Genomic DNA, 20,109 nt, shown 5'->3' with positions numbered 1-20,109 from the left:
AACAGGTTTGAAGTTGAGTCTACATGGTGCTGGTGATCCTGCTGATGTCACTCTTTACCAAACTGTTGTTGACTGCCTCATTTATGTATGCAACACGAGGCCGGATATTCAGTTTGCAGTGTCACAGGTCAGCAGATTTATGCATAGCCCAGGGTCTAGGCATTGGCAGACTGTCAAGAGGATTTTCCGCTACCTTAGCGGCACTTTACATCTTGGCTTGTTTTATCCCAAGGGGGGATCATTGCCGCCAGACTTACATGCTTTTTCGGACTCAGATTGGGCTGGTTGATTTGACACGTGAGTGTCCACAAGTGGTTTTTGTTTCATGCTTGGCAGTTCATGTATATCATGGTTGAGCAAGAAGCAACCTACTGTGGCCACTTCGAGTTGTGAGGCTGAGTACAGGGCAGTCTTCACATCTACGATTGAGTGTGTATGGCTCAGACGCCTTATGGCTTATTTGGGTGTTGGACAGCACACTGCCAACACTATCTACACTGACAGTCAGAGCGCATTGGCAGTTGCGAGGAACCCAGTTTTTCATGCTCGCACAAAGCACATTGAGGTGCATTACCACTATGTCAGGAAGAGGCTCTCAGCAGGAGAGATCAGCTTGGCTTATGTGCCAACACAGGACAACCTTGCAGATCTTTTCACAAAGGCATTGTCTCGTGAGAAGCTTGAAGCTTTCTGCAAAGCTTTGGGCTTACTCCCCTTTGTGGACTGATCCTGTCCTCAGGGCATGGCACTTCCCTTTACTCATGTGCCAGCTCTCGTTCACCGCATCACTCCAAGGGGGATTTATTACCATATACATGTGGTAGTGATGTGTGTGAACACACTAGGACCGCCAAGGCATTTTTTCCCTCTTTAGGAGGTTTTTTCCCCCGTGCATTGTATATACGCCCATCACTCTAGGGCTATCTATCTTTCCGTTGCACACTAAGTAACACACTCTCTATTGTGAGCCTTGAGCTTCCTTCGTCTTCTCCAAGCTGTGTGTGTTTCTCTGCAACCCTAATTCCAACAATAGTAAAGGTTGCTTTTTCTTCTACACCTATGTTTACTTTGATGGCTAACATGATTTTTATTCTTTATTTATTATTGATAGATTTCAATCCTAGTATAGCTTTTGATAGAGAGGAATGCTTTGCTACAAAGGACCTAGGTTATTTACTTTTTACTCTTTGATTGCCTTTGGTCTCATTGATTTGACTATGTACTACTCTAAAAAACTTACGATTGTTTTGTTATTTCATTTGCACTGTCTTGCTCTGGCTTTGCTTAGGGATGAACTTGGAAATGGTTGGCTATAATTAGGCACTCATAACACATATGCTTCACTTGCTCCTTACCAATTATTGCTAGTTCTCTCTCTCTTTTGTTTCTAGTGATTGGGTAATTTCATGAATTTTTGTTTTGGTCCTCATTCAATTAACAAAGACTGATCTACCCTAATCTTATGACATTGTTTTATTGAATTTGGTGTTTAAGAAACTTGTAATTTCTTGACTAGGGCTTACTTAGAAAATCGTGTAGGATTGAGACTTCTATTCAATTTAGATTATTGATTTTATTGGGCTATTGTACTCTAGTTTTTTTTCTCACAATAATATTTTGATGCCAACATTAGTAGCTTGATTGCTTTAGTGGTATCCTTGGAACTCTAAGCTTTTGATGACCAGAGACCTTGTAAGTCAAGTGATTTAACTTCATTCGCTCAACGTAACATGGGTTTCGACTTGAACAAATGAGTGCCCAATACTATTAGTTTCTTTTGTAGAAATTGAGATTTATCCTTTTACTTTAATCCCAGAGTCTTTTTAACCTGGCTGTTACTTTTGACCTTTTGAAACTGACTAACTTGGTCCCTTTTGAATTTTATGGATTTTGTACTAATTTTCATACTAGATTTTGGTTGAGAAAAGAATGCACTTACTAGACTTAAAACTATGACTCGACTTCAAAAAGTTGCTTGCTCTGAAGAGAAAACAAGTCGCTGTTAAGTGCCATTACAAGAGAAGATGTGATAAAAATGACACTTACCCAAAAAGAAAAAAAAAAAAAAAAAAAAAACCTATTTTCCAACCTCATCATGGCATGAATTTTGAAATTCCACATGTTGCACTTTGAAACAAGTTCTAGGCACCGATTAGCATCATTGTGCACCGTGCTCTTCAACCTTGGCTAACTTGTAAGGTTCCAAAAGTTACTCTCAAAGGGAGAAGATTTGGGTAACTTTATTGAAGATAAAGCTCTACATGCAACATGCTTCTTGGTTACTCCTAGACCAACAACATAACTTCTCGTACCCATAAGCCAATAGGAGGAAAAAGAAGCATAACTCACTCTATACGATTCATCCAATGTAAAATGAGAACCAAAAAGGCTTATTTGAAAGTAAGATTATCTTCTTGTACTCGAGCCTAGTGCCAAAATCTAAGACCACAAAGTTTACTCCTTGAAAATAAAACACTAAAAATATTCAACGATTGAGGAGCACTTTGGTTTAGGTAGAGTATGAGGAGTAAAGATTTTGGCCACTTGCTTGCTTTAAAAACTGTTTCTATGATCAACATCCAAAAAAGATATACATGATAAACTCTCATTTCCCACTGGGTTTATCCTTTTAAGCTAGCAAGTAGGTCCACAAAAAATAAAAAAAGAAGACAGTTGCATCCTTAGAAGGTAAATAGATGGATCTTATAACATATTGGGCAGTTGTTTTGTGAGTTTGGATAGTCACCTTTGCCTACAAAAGTGGTCTCATCACCCTCTCCTTTTGAAAGAGCCAGCTCTTTTGGCATAGCAAGAAATTCAATGCACCTTCATACGATGTACTAGAGACTTCTTTAGATTCGTGTTCATGACAAACCTTACTTCAGGCCGGATTCTTCCCGGAGGTCCACTTCAAAATATGTGGAGTGTAGCACATAAGTTTACCCAGAGGGAGTTTGTTACATGTCAAAGAGTTACAAAATTATAGGTACAAGATGATGTTTAAAATAGAATTACAGTGGTAAAGCAAGTGTAGAGAGATTTAAAAAATATCTCTTGAACGCACGTGATATAGTACTTTTAGAAGGTGGACCCCTTGGGATTCTTTTCTATCTCTAAACAAATGAAACAGCTTTCCTGGATTGCTTACCTCTTTATGCTTCTCTGGAAGGTCTACCAACTTGCTCAGAACAAGGCAAGGATCACAGGGTGAAGAAGATTCCATTTTAGTCTCACCTACAAATATAATAGCCTTGAGCTTTTGGAGATCTTCTAAGACCAAAGGCCCTTCAATGCATTCACCTTTGCAGATCGTTCCTCGTGTTTCTCTGTCCATTCTACCATACCTTCCCTTTCATCCCAAACACTGCTTGCCTCATGCCAGTCCCAAACATTCTTCCAAACTAAGCTGTCATGAGCACCCCCTTTCACCCTCGAGGCCTGCACACATGTTCACCTTTAGCTGCCATAAGTGCCCACTCAAATAAAACGTTCCAAACATTGTTTACCTTGTGCCAGAACTTTGTACGAGTTCTCCGGAGTTTAAGAAGACTGCTTGAATTTTTCACAGAATGCATACGCCAGCTCTTCGTACGTTTTGTTGGTCGATCCTGTTTTGCCAGCCAAATGAAGTCAAGTCATATATACACAAATACGCCCATTCATTAATTCAAGCATGCATGGATGCATCCATAAACATAATTAATCACGGGGCATGCCTATAAGTAATGGATTGGTAATTTTAGTTATAAAAATCTTACATTTTAAGCAATGTTACCACCCAAAAAGAAAACAGAAAAAAATTGCTTAAGATTTCTGATATCTAGGCAAGGTTTGACTTACCGAATACGGATAAAGGGGGAAGTAGGTTTCTTACATCTTGGGAGAAAAAACTTCCAACCAGTGAGGTCTGTGCAGGCCTGCATTAATTGTAGAGAAGAGATTTATCACTGGGGATACATACTGAACTAAAGACTTGCCTGAATCTATGGGAGGTTGACTAAGGTAAGGGGGGTAGGATTTGGGGTGTGGCAGCTTCCTATAGAGTCTATAGGGGATGAGGCTTGACAATGTGAGGCATGTTGAGGTGCAGAGGTAGAAGCTCTCTGAGGGGTATCTGCCTTCCTTTGACTCTAGGGATTCTTCATTCCATTCTCCCTCTTTTCTAGTTCCTGCCTTCAGAAGTTCTCTCTTGCGGGACCAATGGCTTTTTTGATGAAGGCATCCACCCTACTTGATCACGGGGTGGCTGGTTGAATAGGATAAGATGTTCGACAGCTTCTTGGACCTTAGAGTAGAGTAGGTGTGTGGAAAGAGCTTCAATGGCTTCTTGTGCTTCCAACTCAGAAAAGAGAGTGGACTTCTTTAGTGATGTGGCTGGGATGAAAATGTGCAACTGCTGCATAATGAGCCAAATGGCATGGTCAAGCCATAGAATATTGCCATCTTTGCAATAGTCACCCTCTCCTATAAGGTCACAGCCACACTTTATGAAGGGCTTGTGGACATTTATCATAAGTTGTGACGTAGCAATAGCTTAACCCTACCTAACTGAAGAACTCAACCGATGGGCCTAAAACCCTAAAGATCAAGTGGACCCCCAATTTGCATGAAAGTTGATGACTTGGTAGCTGGTTCGAGAAACACAGAAACTTGTTTATGTGGCAAACACATGATTTTTGGCAGCATGGGCACCAATTCTGGCCATGCTATTAGAGTCCCCTGCTTTTGGGATTAATGCTTTTGGGGCTCTGCTTTTAGCACCCCTTGTAACTGTTTAGAAGCATCCTTTGGGCCACTCTCAGGGGGCAATCTGGACGCAAAGTCTTGGAGAGCTGGACCCTTGGGGAGTTGTACCTTTGTGGTTGGCAATCAGTAAAGAAATACCGGAAGGTATTTTACTCTTCGGGGCCAGTGCATCTGGGAACGGAACTCCACCATTCCGTGTCAACTCTCTCTCTCTCTCTCTCTCTCTCTCTCTCTCTCTCTCTCTCTCTCAAAGTTCAGTTATTTGCAGTTTTTGTTCGTGTGATGCTATTGATTTCTCGCTTGGAGTGTCCAAGCCAGTAATAGTGGTATCAAAGCTCAGATAATTCTTCTTCTACGGAGGATCCGATCCTTTTTGCAGCACACATGGGTTCTCGCAATGAATCCGACAAAGACGAAACCCCTCTAACTACTCGTCTGCGAGGAGATGAAAAAAACCCAAATCCCAGCCGAGGAAAAGAAGAAGCCAATGAAGATTCCAACGGTAGCAAGGCTCCTTCCGATTATTCGGGGGACCATGGCATATTTTGTTGAGGAATCTCGACAAGCCACAGTACTTACGTCAATTGCAGGTTGACACTTGCGTGAAAAGATTGATCAAGTACTCCCAAGGACCCGATGTATTTGAAGCACCTGAAGAATCATACACTTGACGAGGTTCACTCAAGATGGTGAGAAGCCGTCTATTCACCTCTCAAGTCGGAAATGAAGCGAAAAGCAAAGCCGAGTGCAAAAAAGCAGAAGTTGTACTCTCAAGAAGAGTTTATCAAAGCTCTTGATAAGAAGATCAGTTAGTTGATGAAAAACACAGCACTCTCGAAAGAAAAGCAAATCAATAGATTACCCCGGTTGTTTGGGCCGGGAATCGACTTTTGAGGTGTGTTCGTTTCGAGGATTACCCCCATTTTTCTTGGTCTTCAACAGGTCCGACAATTGTTCTTCTAGTTCTAGTGAGGATGAGAAAAAAGCAGAAGAATCAAAGAAAAACCAAGAAAAGCAATGTAATGTGCAGCGGAAGTGATCTATGGTGAATGCTCACAATGAGTGCTCAATGCCTACTCAAGGTTCCTTGTACTGCATAAGAGAGTTTCTTTTACTTCATGAGAGAGACGTGCAATAGACTAGAGAGAAGAGAGAAGAATATTGTGAGTGAAGATTCTGTGAGTCATAGAGAGAGAAGATGACTAGCACCGGATGGGGTCCCAAACCCCGCTCCAAGGATTTCCCTCTCTATTGCTAGAGAGGTATTGTTGGGGAAGAGAGCTACGGAGGATGACGACGGGGAAAGAGCTTAGCCATAGTGAGAGCGGGTAGAGCAAATGAACGATGAAATGTTATATTAAACGCATAGTTACAGGGAATGGCCATTTCCAGGTCCCTGTTCCCCATTCCTAGCCCAATTTCCCCATCCATGTTTCAAATGTGAGTATCCGAAACAAGGAATGGCATTTCATGCATGTTGCCGTTCCCCGTTCCCCGTTCCGATTTCCCATTCTGGGTAAGTATAATTAAACGTCTTCAAAAGGCCAAAATGACCTATGCGACCAAAATGATACAATCCTTGTGGATCTAATTCAATGGGGGGGGGGGGGGGGGGGGGGGGGGGGGGGGGGGGGGTAGAGAGAGAGACACTATGTTTGATTAAAAACTCTTACATACATATGGAGAACTGTGACCATTATTAGCCACCCTTTCTCCCATGCAGAACTCCACAAAAAGAGTGGTGCATATCAGTTTACTCATAGGGTGGTTTCCCACACGGGTGGACAAAGTGATACCAAGGCTTGAAAACCCAACAATCCCCCCCTCAAGCCCAAACCACTCACAATGGGCTGAGTACCGACCATGAAAGAGTTCAACCACCTGAAACAATGAGTAGAATCCCCCCATCCCCCCCCTCCCCCGCCCCGCCCCGTTGACAACAACATCAGGGTGTGTACTTCCCTAGGATAACAATCAAAGTGGGAACAACAAGAACTCAAACCAAATAGAAACATGGGAGGTTTGAGCACTTTTTCATGTGGCACTGTCTATAACCGTACAATTCTGACATAATAGTAAGCAACAATTGACAACCTAAAACAAAGCTTTCACAAAGAAAAAGATAATGGTGTTCCAATAGACAAAACCATAACAAATCTATAACATGGGACAAGTAAAAAAAAAATCTTGAACTTTGCATATGTTGATGTACCAGCTTGTTGTAGCAAACCTTCGATTTCGGTGCTCTTCATCCATAAGGTCACCTTTTTCCAGAGCAACATGTACCATCCGATCTATCTCCATCCAGCTATTCTCAATTGTGTGAAGCTAGTAAAGCTCGGTGGCTAAGGGCTTCTTCTGTCACAAAATGATGACGTGGCAATCCCGCCCGAACAACAACGAATGACCACCTACGGCAGAGTTGCTGATGTGGACAGACAGTACAACAGTCTGATGAGATGGCAGCACTACAGACGTCTGCAAATGGCATTTGACAGGCTGATACGTGGCAACCCTGCTTTAGATTGAACAATTGTTGATACAATGGTCCTAGATGTTGATGGGATCTTCCTACTAATGCTTGGATCTACGAGGATAAGGGCTCAAAACTAAAAACACTAGGGATACTGATGAGATCTGCAATTGTTGACGTGGCTATGGGCTGGTTTGCATTGGCTGATGTCGAGGGTGCTGATGGAAATATCGGAAATGGGCTGAATCCGAACACGCTGGTGGGTTTGAAAGCATAAACCGGTGAACTGAAAAATCTGGTGTAAACAGCAGGATCCGTAACAGCACAATGAGGTTATGGCTGAAAACTGAAAACTCTCGTGCTTAGTGGCTAGATCTGTGACGGTACAGCGAGGTTATGGCTAAAAACTGAAAACGCTGTTGCTGAGTGGCTGGTCCTGCTGAGGGTCCTGCTGCCCATCTGTTGGGTATTGAACTTATCCAAACAGTGACCTTGGGGTCACCTTTATATCTAATAAATGCTAGGTCATGCAAAGCTTATAAAAACCCCCATGATTTGGTAATTGCCGGCTAAAATGTCACTTTTTTTTTTGAGAAAAAGATCTTTCTATTAGTTAATGAAAACTGCCCATAGGGCTACATCCACCTCTGTGAGAGAGGACTACAACAAGCATGATGGGGAGACTCTCCCAATGTTAAAACAGCATATATACAATGAGGCTAAATCAAGAGATGGAAGGAGGGAAGAGCCACACAGGTGGACAGTAGTGCCATCTGAGCACCCCCTGGACAATAATGTAGAAAGGCCCACGGCGCAAGAGTCGAAGGAAAGCCTCGCGGCGCTCCCGCATGCGGTCGGAGCTGCCCTGTAGTCCCTCAAGCTGTCCTCTGAGAGTATGGATCAGCTCGAGCCAAAAGTCACGAACAGTCTCTGCTGGTGGCACAGGGCGAGCCTCAAAGATGCGGAAACAGCGGGCCCGCCAGATGAACTAGAGAGCTAGGCCGCTGATGAGCTCCCAACACTCCTCTCTCTCACTGCACCACTCCTATGGAGTAAGCTCTGTAGCAGGCTGGAGTGTAGGTCGCCCCCCCTGCATCACTATCATCCTGCTGGTGGAAGATAGCTCAAACTGAAGTGCCGGGCCCGTGAGCGTGGACCAAGCCGCTGCCCCCCAAGTGTACTGTCGAGCCGTGGAGAGGGTAGGCATCAGCCGAAGAACTCGTAGCCACACCTGCTGGGCCGAGGGACAGTCCCAAAGACAGTGACGCTGACTCTCCACCAACTGGTCACAGGCTGCACATGTGGCCGAGAGACCACTATGCACAAGCCAGCTCCCTACTGCTGTGGCTCTGTGTGCAACCAGCCACTAAAACAAAGTGACGCGCCTCGGCTGTCTGGAGTCCCACAGCCTCTGCCAAAAAGCTGCCAAGAACTCGACTCTGAGGCCCTCCTCTTGCCAATGACGTGCTGCAGCGGGGCGGGCCTCTCTGTGCTGCAAGTATATGACGTCCAAGCCGAACAGTGTACTGAAAGAAGGGGACTCCTGGGCAGTCTATAGAAGAGAAGGGGTCCCTCCATAGCCACTCACCAGGATCCCACTGTACTCGTGCCAGTGGACAACACTCCCAAGCCCATAGCCTCCAATGTCCAGTCTCAAGAGCTGCTGGGTCAGGGTCTATGACGCAAGTCCTCCCACAGATGCCCACAACTCGGATCCTCTGGAAACAGCACTCTGCTACTTGCGGGGCCTCTCCTGCAACTCGCTCTAATCGTCCCCCACCCTGAAGCTCGAAAAACAGGGCTGGGACAGTCTCTGAGCAAGCCCTAACTGAAATGAGAACCTCCAGTCGTGTGAAGGCTCCCATCCACCGGGGTGCTATTGGCTCGAGAGGTGTGAGCCACTCAGCTGGAACTGACTCTGAGATGTCCTGACACATGCTCTGCACCCCTCTCATGCCCTATAGCTGAACAGTCTGCACCTCTTCTAACAAATCTGTGAACTCTAGCCAGTCACCTAGAGAGCGCGTTGGACCTGTTGCCATGGGACCCCAAGAAACATGAGGCCGACTCCCAACCAAGTGGCCTCTCTGAGTGCTAACCATGGGGTTCCAGACGAGGGGCTGCCGTAGGCGCTCCTCCGTGCACGTCGGCTGTCTTTGCTCTAGGCCACGCCGTAAGAGCTCCCAAGATCGAAGCAAACTCACAGCGAATCGGTCCTCCAGTCTCCTGCTCAAACCAACTCGGCGCAACTCTGTAAAGATCCATCTGGTCGAAGGTTGCCAAGGGCCTCCTGACTGAGGCACCCTCGCACGAAGCCTCTGCAGCAAGAACTCCTTCCAGGGCTCCTCGCCTGGAAGAAGTCCTCTGACGACAAACTTCCCAAGAAGGGCTCTGCTCTGCTGTGCAGGATCAATGATCCCAAGCCCTCCCTGAGAACAAGGAAGTGTGATGACCGACCAAGCCACCTTGGCTTGGGCAATCTGGGTGTCGCGACCTGACCAAAGGAAGTTTTTGATCAACCTCTCTACCTGGCTGATACAAGAACTCGAGAAGATCCAGCAAGAAGTGATGTACCACATAGTCGCCAACAACACCAAGTTGGCAACTAGTACTCTACCAGCCAGCGAAAGTAGTGCTGAGCTCCAATGTAATAGCTTTCTCCTGATGGACAGGAGAAGAGGAGCAATCTGCTGCTCGGGGGACAAGTCCAGACCAACCTGACAACCCAAGTACCGAACTGTGGTCCCTGGAGGAATCCACCTAAAACCCTCTCCTGGCATCCAATCTGGCACAGGAGCACTGCCAACCGAGAAAGCCACTGTCTTTCTCCAGTTGATCAATGCGCCTGATGCACAGCAGAAGGTCTCCAAAGCCTGCTCACATCTGTGTAGATTGGCCTCCTGGCCCTCTAAGTACAAGGCTGAGTTGTCGGCAAACTCAGCGTCCAGAAGCTCATCTCCCCGTATAGGGAGTGCTAAGCCCCTCAGACCAACCTGCTGTGACACCAAAAATCTGCTCATCGCCTCCGCATAGAACAGAAAGAGAAAGGGGGCAAGAGGACAACCCTGTCTGACCGATCATGTGAGCATGAAGCGCTCACCTCTACCTCCTGCGAAAAGCACCTGACTGTGAGCTTGTCTGTAGAGAGACACCCCTCTGATCCAAGCATCTGAGAAGCCCATCCTGCGGAGCGTGCCCTCTAGAAAGTCCCAGTCCACTCTGTCGTATGCCTTCTCAAAATCAAGAAGAAGAATCACAAGGTCCTCCCCACGGAGCCGTGCCAAGGCAGAAGCCTCCCAGAAAGTGAAGATGTTGTCAAGGATACTGCGTTCCTTGACAAAACCTGTCTGAGTCCCATGTATAAGGCTCTCCAAAAGTGGCTGAATCCTCAAACTCAGAGCCTTGGCAAGAATTTTGTAGGCTGAGTTGAGGATGGTGATGGGGCGCAACTGTCGAATCTCATCCAAGGAGCCACCCTCCTTTGGAATAAGGTAAATCAGGCCCTCACTCATGCTATCCGGCATCACTCCTGTGTGCAGAATGTAGTGAAAGGCACTACAAAGATCTGGGCCAAGCAGGTCCCAGTACTCCAAGAAGAAGCTGGGAGTCAGCCCATCCTCACCAGGACAGCTACCACGAGGGAGGGCCCTAAGAGCCGTGTGCAGCTCCTCAAGCTGAAGAGGCATCTCTAGCCTCTGGCGCATCTCCTCAGTCACAAGACAAGGCGTCTGTGCCCATACCTGCTCCCTGCATGCATCCTGTCGCTCTGACTTGGGCTCAGCCGACAGTAACTCACGGTAAAAGTCAGTAGCAACTGCACGCATATCCTCGGGCTCACAAACAACTGACCCATCGGGTCTCCTCAACTGATTGACCTTGGCATGCGAGTGCCGAGGTCCCACTGTCTCAAAAAAAACACCTGTAACTCTGTCGCCCACCTGAGTCCACTGAGATGCCTGTCGATGAAAGGCAAACTCATGTCGGTGAAAGGTATCATTACGTCCACGCAAAATCTGACCACATCGCCGAATGCGGATCTCAGACAAATGGTGCTCCTGAAGCATAAGGAGATCAATCTCTCCTCCCACAAGGCAACGCTGAAGCTCCTGACGCAATCGGCCCCGCTGTCGCTGAAACTGGGGCCCACCTAGTCCCTGCACGTTCCACGAGACGATCCTCATGGAGAACGAGAAAGAACAGATGCTGCTACAGCAACAAGACGGGCTATCTTCGAGGCTGGCTTGGATGGGGAGTAATCCGCATCCGAGCGTCCTCTAGATAGGCGAGACTACAGTGAGTGCCTGGCCCAAGCCCAAGCAGAGCGAGCCGTCCGTAAAGCAACCTCCTCTCTCCAGGAGTCCTCATGAATGTATACATAGCAGGGCAAACACTGCGTATCAACAAAAAAGTACACCACAATGTGCCTACATCCTACTGAGTTTGGGGGTGTCAACGCAAACTTGGCCAGTGGCCACAGTTTGCAGCAAATTTGTAACTCCAAGTTTTACCAAGTGGTGAGAGAACTCGAGAACCTGTGTATGCAACCATCCCACCACTGAGTCGAGGAACCACTCTGTCTCGGTCCTACCACAGAGGGGGAAGGAGAAACCAACTGCTGAGTCCAAGGCCTCTGTCCCCCTAGCGGCGAGGAACAAAGCATGGACCCTAAAGCACGCTGCCTCGTGGTCTGCTGCGGAATCGTCGAGAAAGCGAGTGAACCCGTAATCGAAGAAATCCCAGCGGCGTCGGAGGTCAATGCTCGTCAGACCCCGAGGGATAGCTGCAAGAGAGGATGTCTGAATCTGCAGAGGGGGCCGCAAGAAGGGCTGACCCTCTCTCGCTAGGCGACTCGTGGCAAAGACGCTGCCAAGAGATCTCCTAGCCGCCGGCGAGCGACCAGTCTCCTGAGTTGACTGTGGTACTGAAGCAAGAGGAGGGGGAGAAGGAGCTGGGAGGGGGGGCGGAGGAGAAGAGAAGCGGGGTGGGGCGACAGAGACAGGGGGGCGAAGTGGAGAGTGGACGGGAGCAGAGGGCGGCCGGGGGGGGGATGAGGAGGAGGAGGGGAACTCTGAAGGTGGGGCGGCTGGCGAGGGTGAAGCGGAGGTGGAGGCTGGTGTAGGGGGCTCCTCCTGCTCAAGAGGACCAAAGCGGTTCCCCGTGGGAACCCACTGCTGCTGAGTAGGCACCTGAGGGCCACTCTGAGTGCCAGGCTGTCGCTGTGGCCCTTGGCGTTGACGGCCGCGGGCCTGCTGCCACCCCTCCTCCGCTGGAGCCCCAGGCTCGGAGGGTGGCTCTGAATCTGTGCGCTATGCCGTTGGCTGTGGCTACGGCCCAGCCTTGGCAGGCTGGGGCTGAGGCTGAGGCTGAGGTGCAGGTCGTGGCCTCCTCCGTGGACAGGCCTTCGCTAGGTGGCCCATCTGTCTGCAAATGAAGCACTGGTTCGGGAGACCCGAGTACTCCACACTCTGTCTAAACCACACCCCACTCACCCGAGGCAGAAGAATGACCTCCGGGAGCGTGTGGGTATCTCTGACCAAAACTCCAGGACAGTCCCGATGGCGGAGCCAATCCTAGAGAGAAGTGGAAGGTACTCCCTCCGTAAACCCGGAAAGCAGACTGAGATGGGGATGTCTGCCTCCTCTACTAGCACATCCGATGTCGGGTCAAAACCATGTCGCCACTGTCGAAAGTGGGCGCGTGATGCTCGGATGGCCAGTGGACTCATAGCTATGATCTTGGAGGCCATCTCGGAAGTCTCGAACTCGATCTGGTAGTATGTGACATCCCCCCTTTTCAAGTTGAGGTACTAGTATCGAGCTACATGGCTTCGGTGTAGTCTACAAATAAACTCCGGGGAAGCTGCGAAGAAATCATCATCATCCCGCTCCTTCCTGTGGGTTCCACAATACTTGAACATAAAAAAGGATTGCACTGTTTGCTCCTTTGAGCCCCAAGAGATGCAAGAAAAACTGCTCTGGCTCCATGTCTTCTACTTTGTCTACGATCTCGGTTTCGTCCTCTTCAATTTTTTCAATAATAACTTTTTTTGGGGGATCTCCTTGAAACAACGACAACCTGAAAACATGGAAAATGGTGTGCATTGACCACGAGTTAGGAAAGTGTGAATTAATAAACACATCTTTTATCTTTTTCATGACTAGAAATGGACTATGCTTCCTAAAAAACTGTAGATGAAATGCAAAAAAATGTGACGGAGTGAAGTACTTTCTAGAAAGTGCTTGCAAAAAATGCGATCGAAACTTGACTTTTTTTTCTCCAAGAAGAAGATCCTTCTATTAGTTGATGAAATTGCCCGTAGGGCTAAAACCACCTCCACTAGAGAGGGCTACAACAATCATAAGGGGAGACTCTCCCAATGAAAAAACAGCATATGTACAATGAGGCTAAATCAAGAGATGGGAGGAGGGAAAAGACACACAAATGGACGGTAATGCCATCTAAGCACACCCTGTACCACGGTGAAGAAAGGCCGAGGGCGCCAGAGTCGAAGGAACGCCTCTTTACGCTCCCGCATGCGGTTGGAGCTGCTCTGGAGTCTCTCGAACTGTCCCCTGAGAGTATGGTTCAGCTCTAGCCAAAAATCTCGAACTGTCTCTGCTGGTGGTACAAGGCGAGCCTCAAAGATGTTGAAGCAGCGGGCCCGCCAGATGAACCAGAGTGTCAGGCCACAAACGAGCTCCCAACACCTCTCTCTCACTGCACCACTCCTGTGGAGTAAGCTCTGTAGCAGGCTGGAGTGTAGGCCGACCCCCCTGTATCACTATCATCCCGCTCGTGGAGGATAGCTCAAACTATAGTGCCGGGCCCGTGAGAGTGGACCAAGCAGTTGCCCCCCAAGTGTACTGTCGAGCTGTGGAAAGAGCTGGCATCAACCGAAGGACAGGAAGCCAAACCTGCTCTGTGCCATAGGGCACTCCCAAAGACAGTGACGCTGACTCTCCACAGGATGGTCACAAGTTGCACATGTTGCCGAGAGACCACTATGTACAAGCCAGCTCCCCACTGTTGTAGCTCTATGTGCAACCAGCCACTGGAACAAAGTGACTCGCAGCGGCTCTCTAGCATCTCACAACCTCGCCCAAAAAGCTAACAAGAACTCAGTTGTGAGACCCTCCTCCTACGAATGAGGGGTTGCAGCAGGACGAGCCTCTCTCCATCCTATCAGTATGTGATGTCCCAGCCGAACAGTGTACTGAAAGAAAGGGACACCTGGATGGTCGGCTGAGGAGAAAGGGTCCCTCCAAAACCACTCTCCAGGATCCCACTGCACACGTGTCAGTGGACAGCTCTCCCAAGCCCACAGCCTCCAATGGCCTGCCTCAAGGGCTACTAGGTCAGGATCTATGACACAAGTCCTCCCACAGATGCCCACAACTCTGATCCTCTGAAAACAACACTCTGAAGCCTGTGGGGCCTCGACTAAGACTCTATGTAACCGACCCTCACCCTGTAGCTCGAAAAACATGGAGGGTACTGTCTATGAGCAAGCCCGAACTATGATGAGGACCTCCAGTCATGTGAATGCCCCCATCCATTTGGGCCTCCAACCTGAGAGAGGTGTAAGCCACTCAGTAGGTACTGCCTCTGTGATGTTCTGGCACATGCTCTGCACACCTCTCATGCCCTGTAGTTGGATGCTCTAAAGCTCCTCTAACAAACCTGAGAACTGTAGCCAGTCACCCAAAGTGTGTGCTGGACCCTCTGCCATGGGATCCCAAGAAACATGAGGCCTACTACCAACCAAGCGGCCTCTTTGAGTGCTGACCATGGGGTTCCAAACAAGGGGCTGTCTCAGGCGCTCCTTCGTGCAAGTAGGCTAGTGCTGCTCCATGCCTCTCTGCAGCTGCTCCCAGGATCGAAGAAGGCTCACAAAAAAACAGTCCTCTAGTCTCCTGCTCAGGTCAACTCTACGTATCTCTATGATTATCCATCTAGTGGAAGGTCTCCAAGGGCCTCCAACCTGAGGCACTCTAGCTCTAAGCCACTGAAGCGAAAACTCCTTCCAAGGCTCCTCCCCTGGAAGCAGTCCTCTGACAAAAAACTTCCCAAGAAGGGCTCTGCTCTGTTGTGCTGGGTCTATGATCCCCACCCCCCCTCAGAACAAAGAAGAGTGATGACCTGCCAGGCCACTTTGGCCCGGGCTATCCGAGTAATTTGCCTTGACCAAAGGAAATTTGTCACAAAGTGATGACGTGGCTGCCCGAAACCCTAACTGCTGAAACCCTAATTTCTACTAAAAACCCTAACCCTAGCGACAAAAATGACACGTGGCAGCAGTACGGATGTCCGAAAATTGCACCGGAAATTGGCGTTGGATTTACGGTAGCTGTTTGACATGCTTTTCCTACGCATAGTAGCAAGGGGGAGAGAGAGAGAACTTTGAATTGCTTTATTTGCCAAGTAGTGGCATGAGAGAGAAAAGCAAAAAGAACTGCTTTATTTACAAGCTTTTGAGCTTTTGATTTTCAGCTTTTGGGGCTCTGCTTCTGGCAACCCTTGTAACTTTAAATTAGTGAGCAGGCCTCTCACAACTCAGAGCATCTGGACGCAGAGTCTGAGTGTGAGCGCCTGCCCGCACTCTTGTACTTTGAACTCAGATTAATACAAAAAGAAATACCGAAAGGTGCACCAGTCTTTGGGGCCAATATCTCTAAGGCACGGAACTCCGCCGAGCCATTGTTGAATCAACTGTGAACTGTTTTGAAGTGGTTATTTGGTGCTGTCGTGGTAGATTGTTGACTTGGAGTGTCCAACTCTGTTACAGTGGTATCAGAGCACGGCCGATTTCTCTTCTACGGGAAAATCTGATCCCAAAATTTTTTCCGCGGCACCTATGGCTTCAAGCAAGGATCAGTGAACTCCCTCTGCATCCGGAGATGCGGGAAGGGATCACAACGAAGATTCCGGCAAGGACTATGGCCTGCCTCAGCCTACTCAGGCGGAGCGTCGAGAGATGGAGCGTCAACAATTGATTGGCGACGCAACAAAGATGATGCTCAATTTTGTGAAGGACCCAAAATTTGCAAAATATATGAGCGAGACTTCCTTCCAAGAGGTGCATGCGCAGTGGCAAAAAACCACAACACCACCCCCAAAACCCGCTTTAAGAAACCTTCTACTCCCAAGAGGTATACAAAGAAGGAATTATAAAAGGTGGTTGATGCACAAATTGCTCAGCTTTTTGACGCGCAAAACAAAGCGGAAAAGCATGACAAAAAGCAGAAGAAAGGCACTGACTTCCCGGGCTATTTGGGTCGTCAGTCGACATTTGAAAACGCAAAGAAACAGAAGAAGCGTGTTCGATTTGAAGGAGTACCCAACTCTTCTTCTTCTTCTTCTTCTTCTTCTGACAGTTCTGCTAGCTCATCTGACTCGAGCGAAGAAGACCGAAAAGGTAAAAAGCGAAGCAAGAAACAACGCTTCGGAAAGGGCAAGAAAAAGGCAAAGAATTCTAAATCTCGCCCAGTGCGAGTCAGTTCTACAGAGGACTCGTCTACAGATAGTTCAGACTCTGACGACGACAACTTTTATGCAAAGAAGAATTTTTATAAAGCCAACCAATATGACTTTCTAGAAGACAAAAGTAAGAAAGTTCGAGAGTTTAAGAAAGGTGAACAGTCGATTAAATCTGACACGTGTTCGGGCAATAGAGATGCTTCGAAGGCTTTGTCTTTTGTACAACAGTTTGACATCGCTTTCGCAGGAGGATGCTACTTAGAGCACTCTAAGATTTAAAGAGTTGCCTCTTGGGAATGCTCGAACTTGGTGGTCCACGATTCTTTTAAACAAGAATGCGTCAATTAAATGGCTAAAATTTAAGAAGCTTTTTATTTTTTCTTGGCTGACTCGAGAGTATGAACGCGATATACGAGCTGCTTGGAACCATCTTCGGATGACCAAGAAAGATATAGTGTACGCTTATTGCAAGAGTTTCTGGAGCTCTTTTCTACTTGCCTCTTCATTCAAGAAGATCTTGTTTAGGGAACAGATTGAGCGGTTTACCTTGCGTCTACCTACAGAGATCCGAGATCACTGCTTGGAACAGAACTCAGCTTCTATTCAGGAGTTGATGAGTCATGTGAAACGGGGTTTTGCCATCCACTCTCGCAGTTTGACTTACCCTACCAATGAGATCATGACACAAAGAGCCGAACAAACTTCGACGAATGAAAGTAGAAAGAGAAAGAGCAACTCAGAAAAGAAAGATGCAAGACCCAAGCTTACTCCTCAGGAACGGGCTCGCTTCATCAGGAAGGGGAAGTGTTTTGCATGCGGGCAAACAGGACATATCTCCGCGAAGTGCCGTAAAAAGGCACAGAAAGAACCGAAAGAACAGGATGAAGAAAGGCCAAAAAGTTCTAAAGCAGCTGAGAGACGTGGCAGAAAAGGCAAAATAAAAAAAAGCAAAACTGGTACCACATTGCGTGGCCCTGAACCGAATTTAATGAATGAAAGTACAAACTTTGCCGCTTGTGGGGCAAAGTGAAAGATCAAGGAGCTCTTTTGAAGGAGCCAAGGCCCACTTCTTTTCACTTGGAATTGGCGGCTCGATTTGAAATTACGCCCGATAGGCTGAGGACACAAGCTGAAGTAGTTCGAGTGGCACCCGAACGGGATGTTGCCATTACACCGAGCATTGGCAAACCTCGCTTGCAATGACAGGGGTGTTTAGGGCGGCACGCGGAGTTTTATACAGTTGCCTTGGAAGGTTGTGACGTTCGACTCGAAATCCCTTGGTACCACAAGAACAACGCCGTGGTTGACTACCAGGCCAAGAAAGCGACTTTGACAAATGAAGGGCTCAGAGATTGTACTTGATGAACTTCAATTTCTTTACTCGTTCTTTTGGGAGAGAACTACACGATGGATAAAGGTTGAATGTGTTTTGACCTGAACAAAAGAACGCCAAGATTTTTCTCCACACTCATGCCGATTGCTTTTTAGAGGGCCTGAGGATCATACCATTGATATGATACTTGGAAGCACACCACCAAACCGGCCACCTTACCGTGTGAACCGAGCACAGAACGAAGAGATTATGAACCAAGTGAAAGACCTCTTGGAAAAGGGTCTTGTTAAGCATAGTACTTCACCGTATTTCTCTCCACTGTTGTTGGTTTTGAAGAAAGACGGATCTTGGAGAATGTGCATCGATTATAGAGCTCTCAACAAAATCACCATCAAGAATAGATTTCCGATTCCTAGGATCGATGATATATCGACAGACTATAGGGATCCTCATGCTTTAGCAGGATTGATTTGAAGAGTGGATATCATCAGATCAGAATCGCGCCGAGAGACGTCTACAAGACAGCATTTCGGACGACTTTTGGGTTATTTGAGTTTTTGGTGACGCCTTTTGGCTTAACCAATGCTCCTGCGACATTGAACCGGATGATGGACAGGATTTTTCAAGAGTACAGGCTATTTGTTGGCACTTTCTTTGACGATATCATTGTTTTCTCCAAGAATGAGGTAGAACACAGAGATCGTCTGCTTCAGGTCTTTCATGCATTACGAGATCACAAGTTAGTGATTAATGCAAAGAAAAGTGAATTTTTCCTTCCAGAGATACACTTTTTGGGACACATAGTGTCAGCAACAGGAGTGCAAATGGATTCGGCCAAGATAGAGACTATCCGTGATTGGCCCGATTTGAAGAATGTCCATGAAGTTAGAAGCTTCTTGGTACTGTGTTCGTACTACATGCGGTTCATTCGAAAGTTTGTAGAGGTTGCTTCCCCTTTGCATATCTTGACACAGAAAAGTGTCCCTTTCTTGTGGGGACCCACACAGGTGACTGCCTTTCAGACATTGAAAGAGAAATTGACTACAGGACCAGTTTTGACTCTGTCAGACTTGCAGAAGTCTTTTGAAGTATTTTGTGATGCTTGTGGTCGTAGTCTGGGTGCGGTCTTAACACAAGAAGGCCATGTCATCGCTTACAAGAGCAGATTGTTCTCAAGGCCGGAAATGATAGCACAGATTTATGAGAAAGAGCTTTTGGCAGTTATCCATGCTCTTACTCAGTGGCGGCACTACCTACTCAGAGCGGACTTTACTGTCTTTACAGACCATCAGAGTTTGCGTTACTTCTTGTCACAGAAGCAGCTATCGAAAAAGCAGCTGCGGTGGGAGAACATCTTGTCACACTTTCACTTCCAGATTGTCCATTATCAGGGACAGAAGAATGTGGTGGCGGATGCTTTGTCTCGGAAGCCGTTGGTTCTGGCTATTTCCGCAATACATCATAGGAGCTTTGAGGATATGGTCGACCAATATGCCATAGATACAGATTTTGTAGACATTTTCACACGGATATGGGATGGGGAGACAGTAGCGGGATATTCCATTCGGGATGGCTACTTGATGAGAAAAAACATGTTGTGCGTTACACAGCCGTTGAGGGAAAAGGTTATGACTGAATGCCATTGTCCACCTTTTACGGATCACCGCGGCATCGCTACCACCATGAAAGGGGTAGAGAAATACGTCTTTTGGCCGAGACTCAAGAAGGATGTGGACGAGTTTGTGCACAGTTGCTTGGTATGCCAGAAGGTCAAGTTTGACAGGCATAAAGCACAGGGATTGTTACAGCCTTTTTACCCATACCCACCCGCCCTGGGAAAGTATTGCAATGGATTTCATCTCCCGAGAACATAGCGTCGGCATAATCTTTTATTGCCCAGGTCTTCAGATTACATGGCATGCCTAAGACGATTGTCTCTGACAAGGACCCCAGGTTCACGAGTTTGTTTCGGACGGCTATTTGGGAGAACATAGGCACGCGATTGTAGTTCTCGTTCCACTCGCTGACTGACGTGTAATCAGAGATTGCTAATTCAGTGGTTTTAAATTTGTTGAAGTCT

The 20,109-nt window shown here is 47.4% G+C and overlaps 1 protein-coding gene across 6 annotated transcripts in view; it reads right to left on the bottom strand.

The window, feature by feature from the left end:
- Nucleotides 1–3,129: 3,129 nt before the first annotated feature.
- LOC147446489 (uncharacterized) overlaps nucleotides 3,130–20,109 on the bottom strand; it is a 187,926-nt gene continuing 170,946 nt past the window's right edge. For all 6 annotated transcript variants that reach the window (XM_086525696.1, XM_086525697.1, XM_086525699.1 and 3 more), the window contains 2 exons: nucleotides 3,507–3,608; nucleotides 3,130–3,438 (listed from right to left, as the gene is read on the bottom strand). In XM_086525696.1, the coding sequence (XP_086381822.1) occupies nucleotides 3,271–3,438; nucleotides 3,507–3,608 (270 nt within the window). In that variant the 3' untranslated portion in view covers nucleotides 3,130–3,270. The remainder of the gene's footprint in view (nucleotides 3,439–3,506; nucleotides 3,609–20,109) is intronic.

Source organism: Adiantum capillus-veneris, chromosome 12 (assembly GCF_014529385.1).
Source record: "Adiantum capillus-veneris isolate H3 chromosome 12, ASM1452938v2, whole genome shotgun sequence".
Lineage (NCBI taxonomy): Eukaryota > Viridiplantae > Streptophyta > Polypodiopsida > Polypodiales > Pteridaceae > Adiantum > Adiantum capillus-veneris.
Note: the sequence above shows the minus strand (reverse complement) of the source record. Positions and strands in the feature narration are given on the sequence as shown.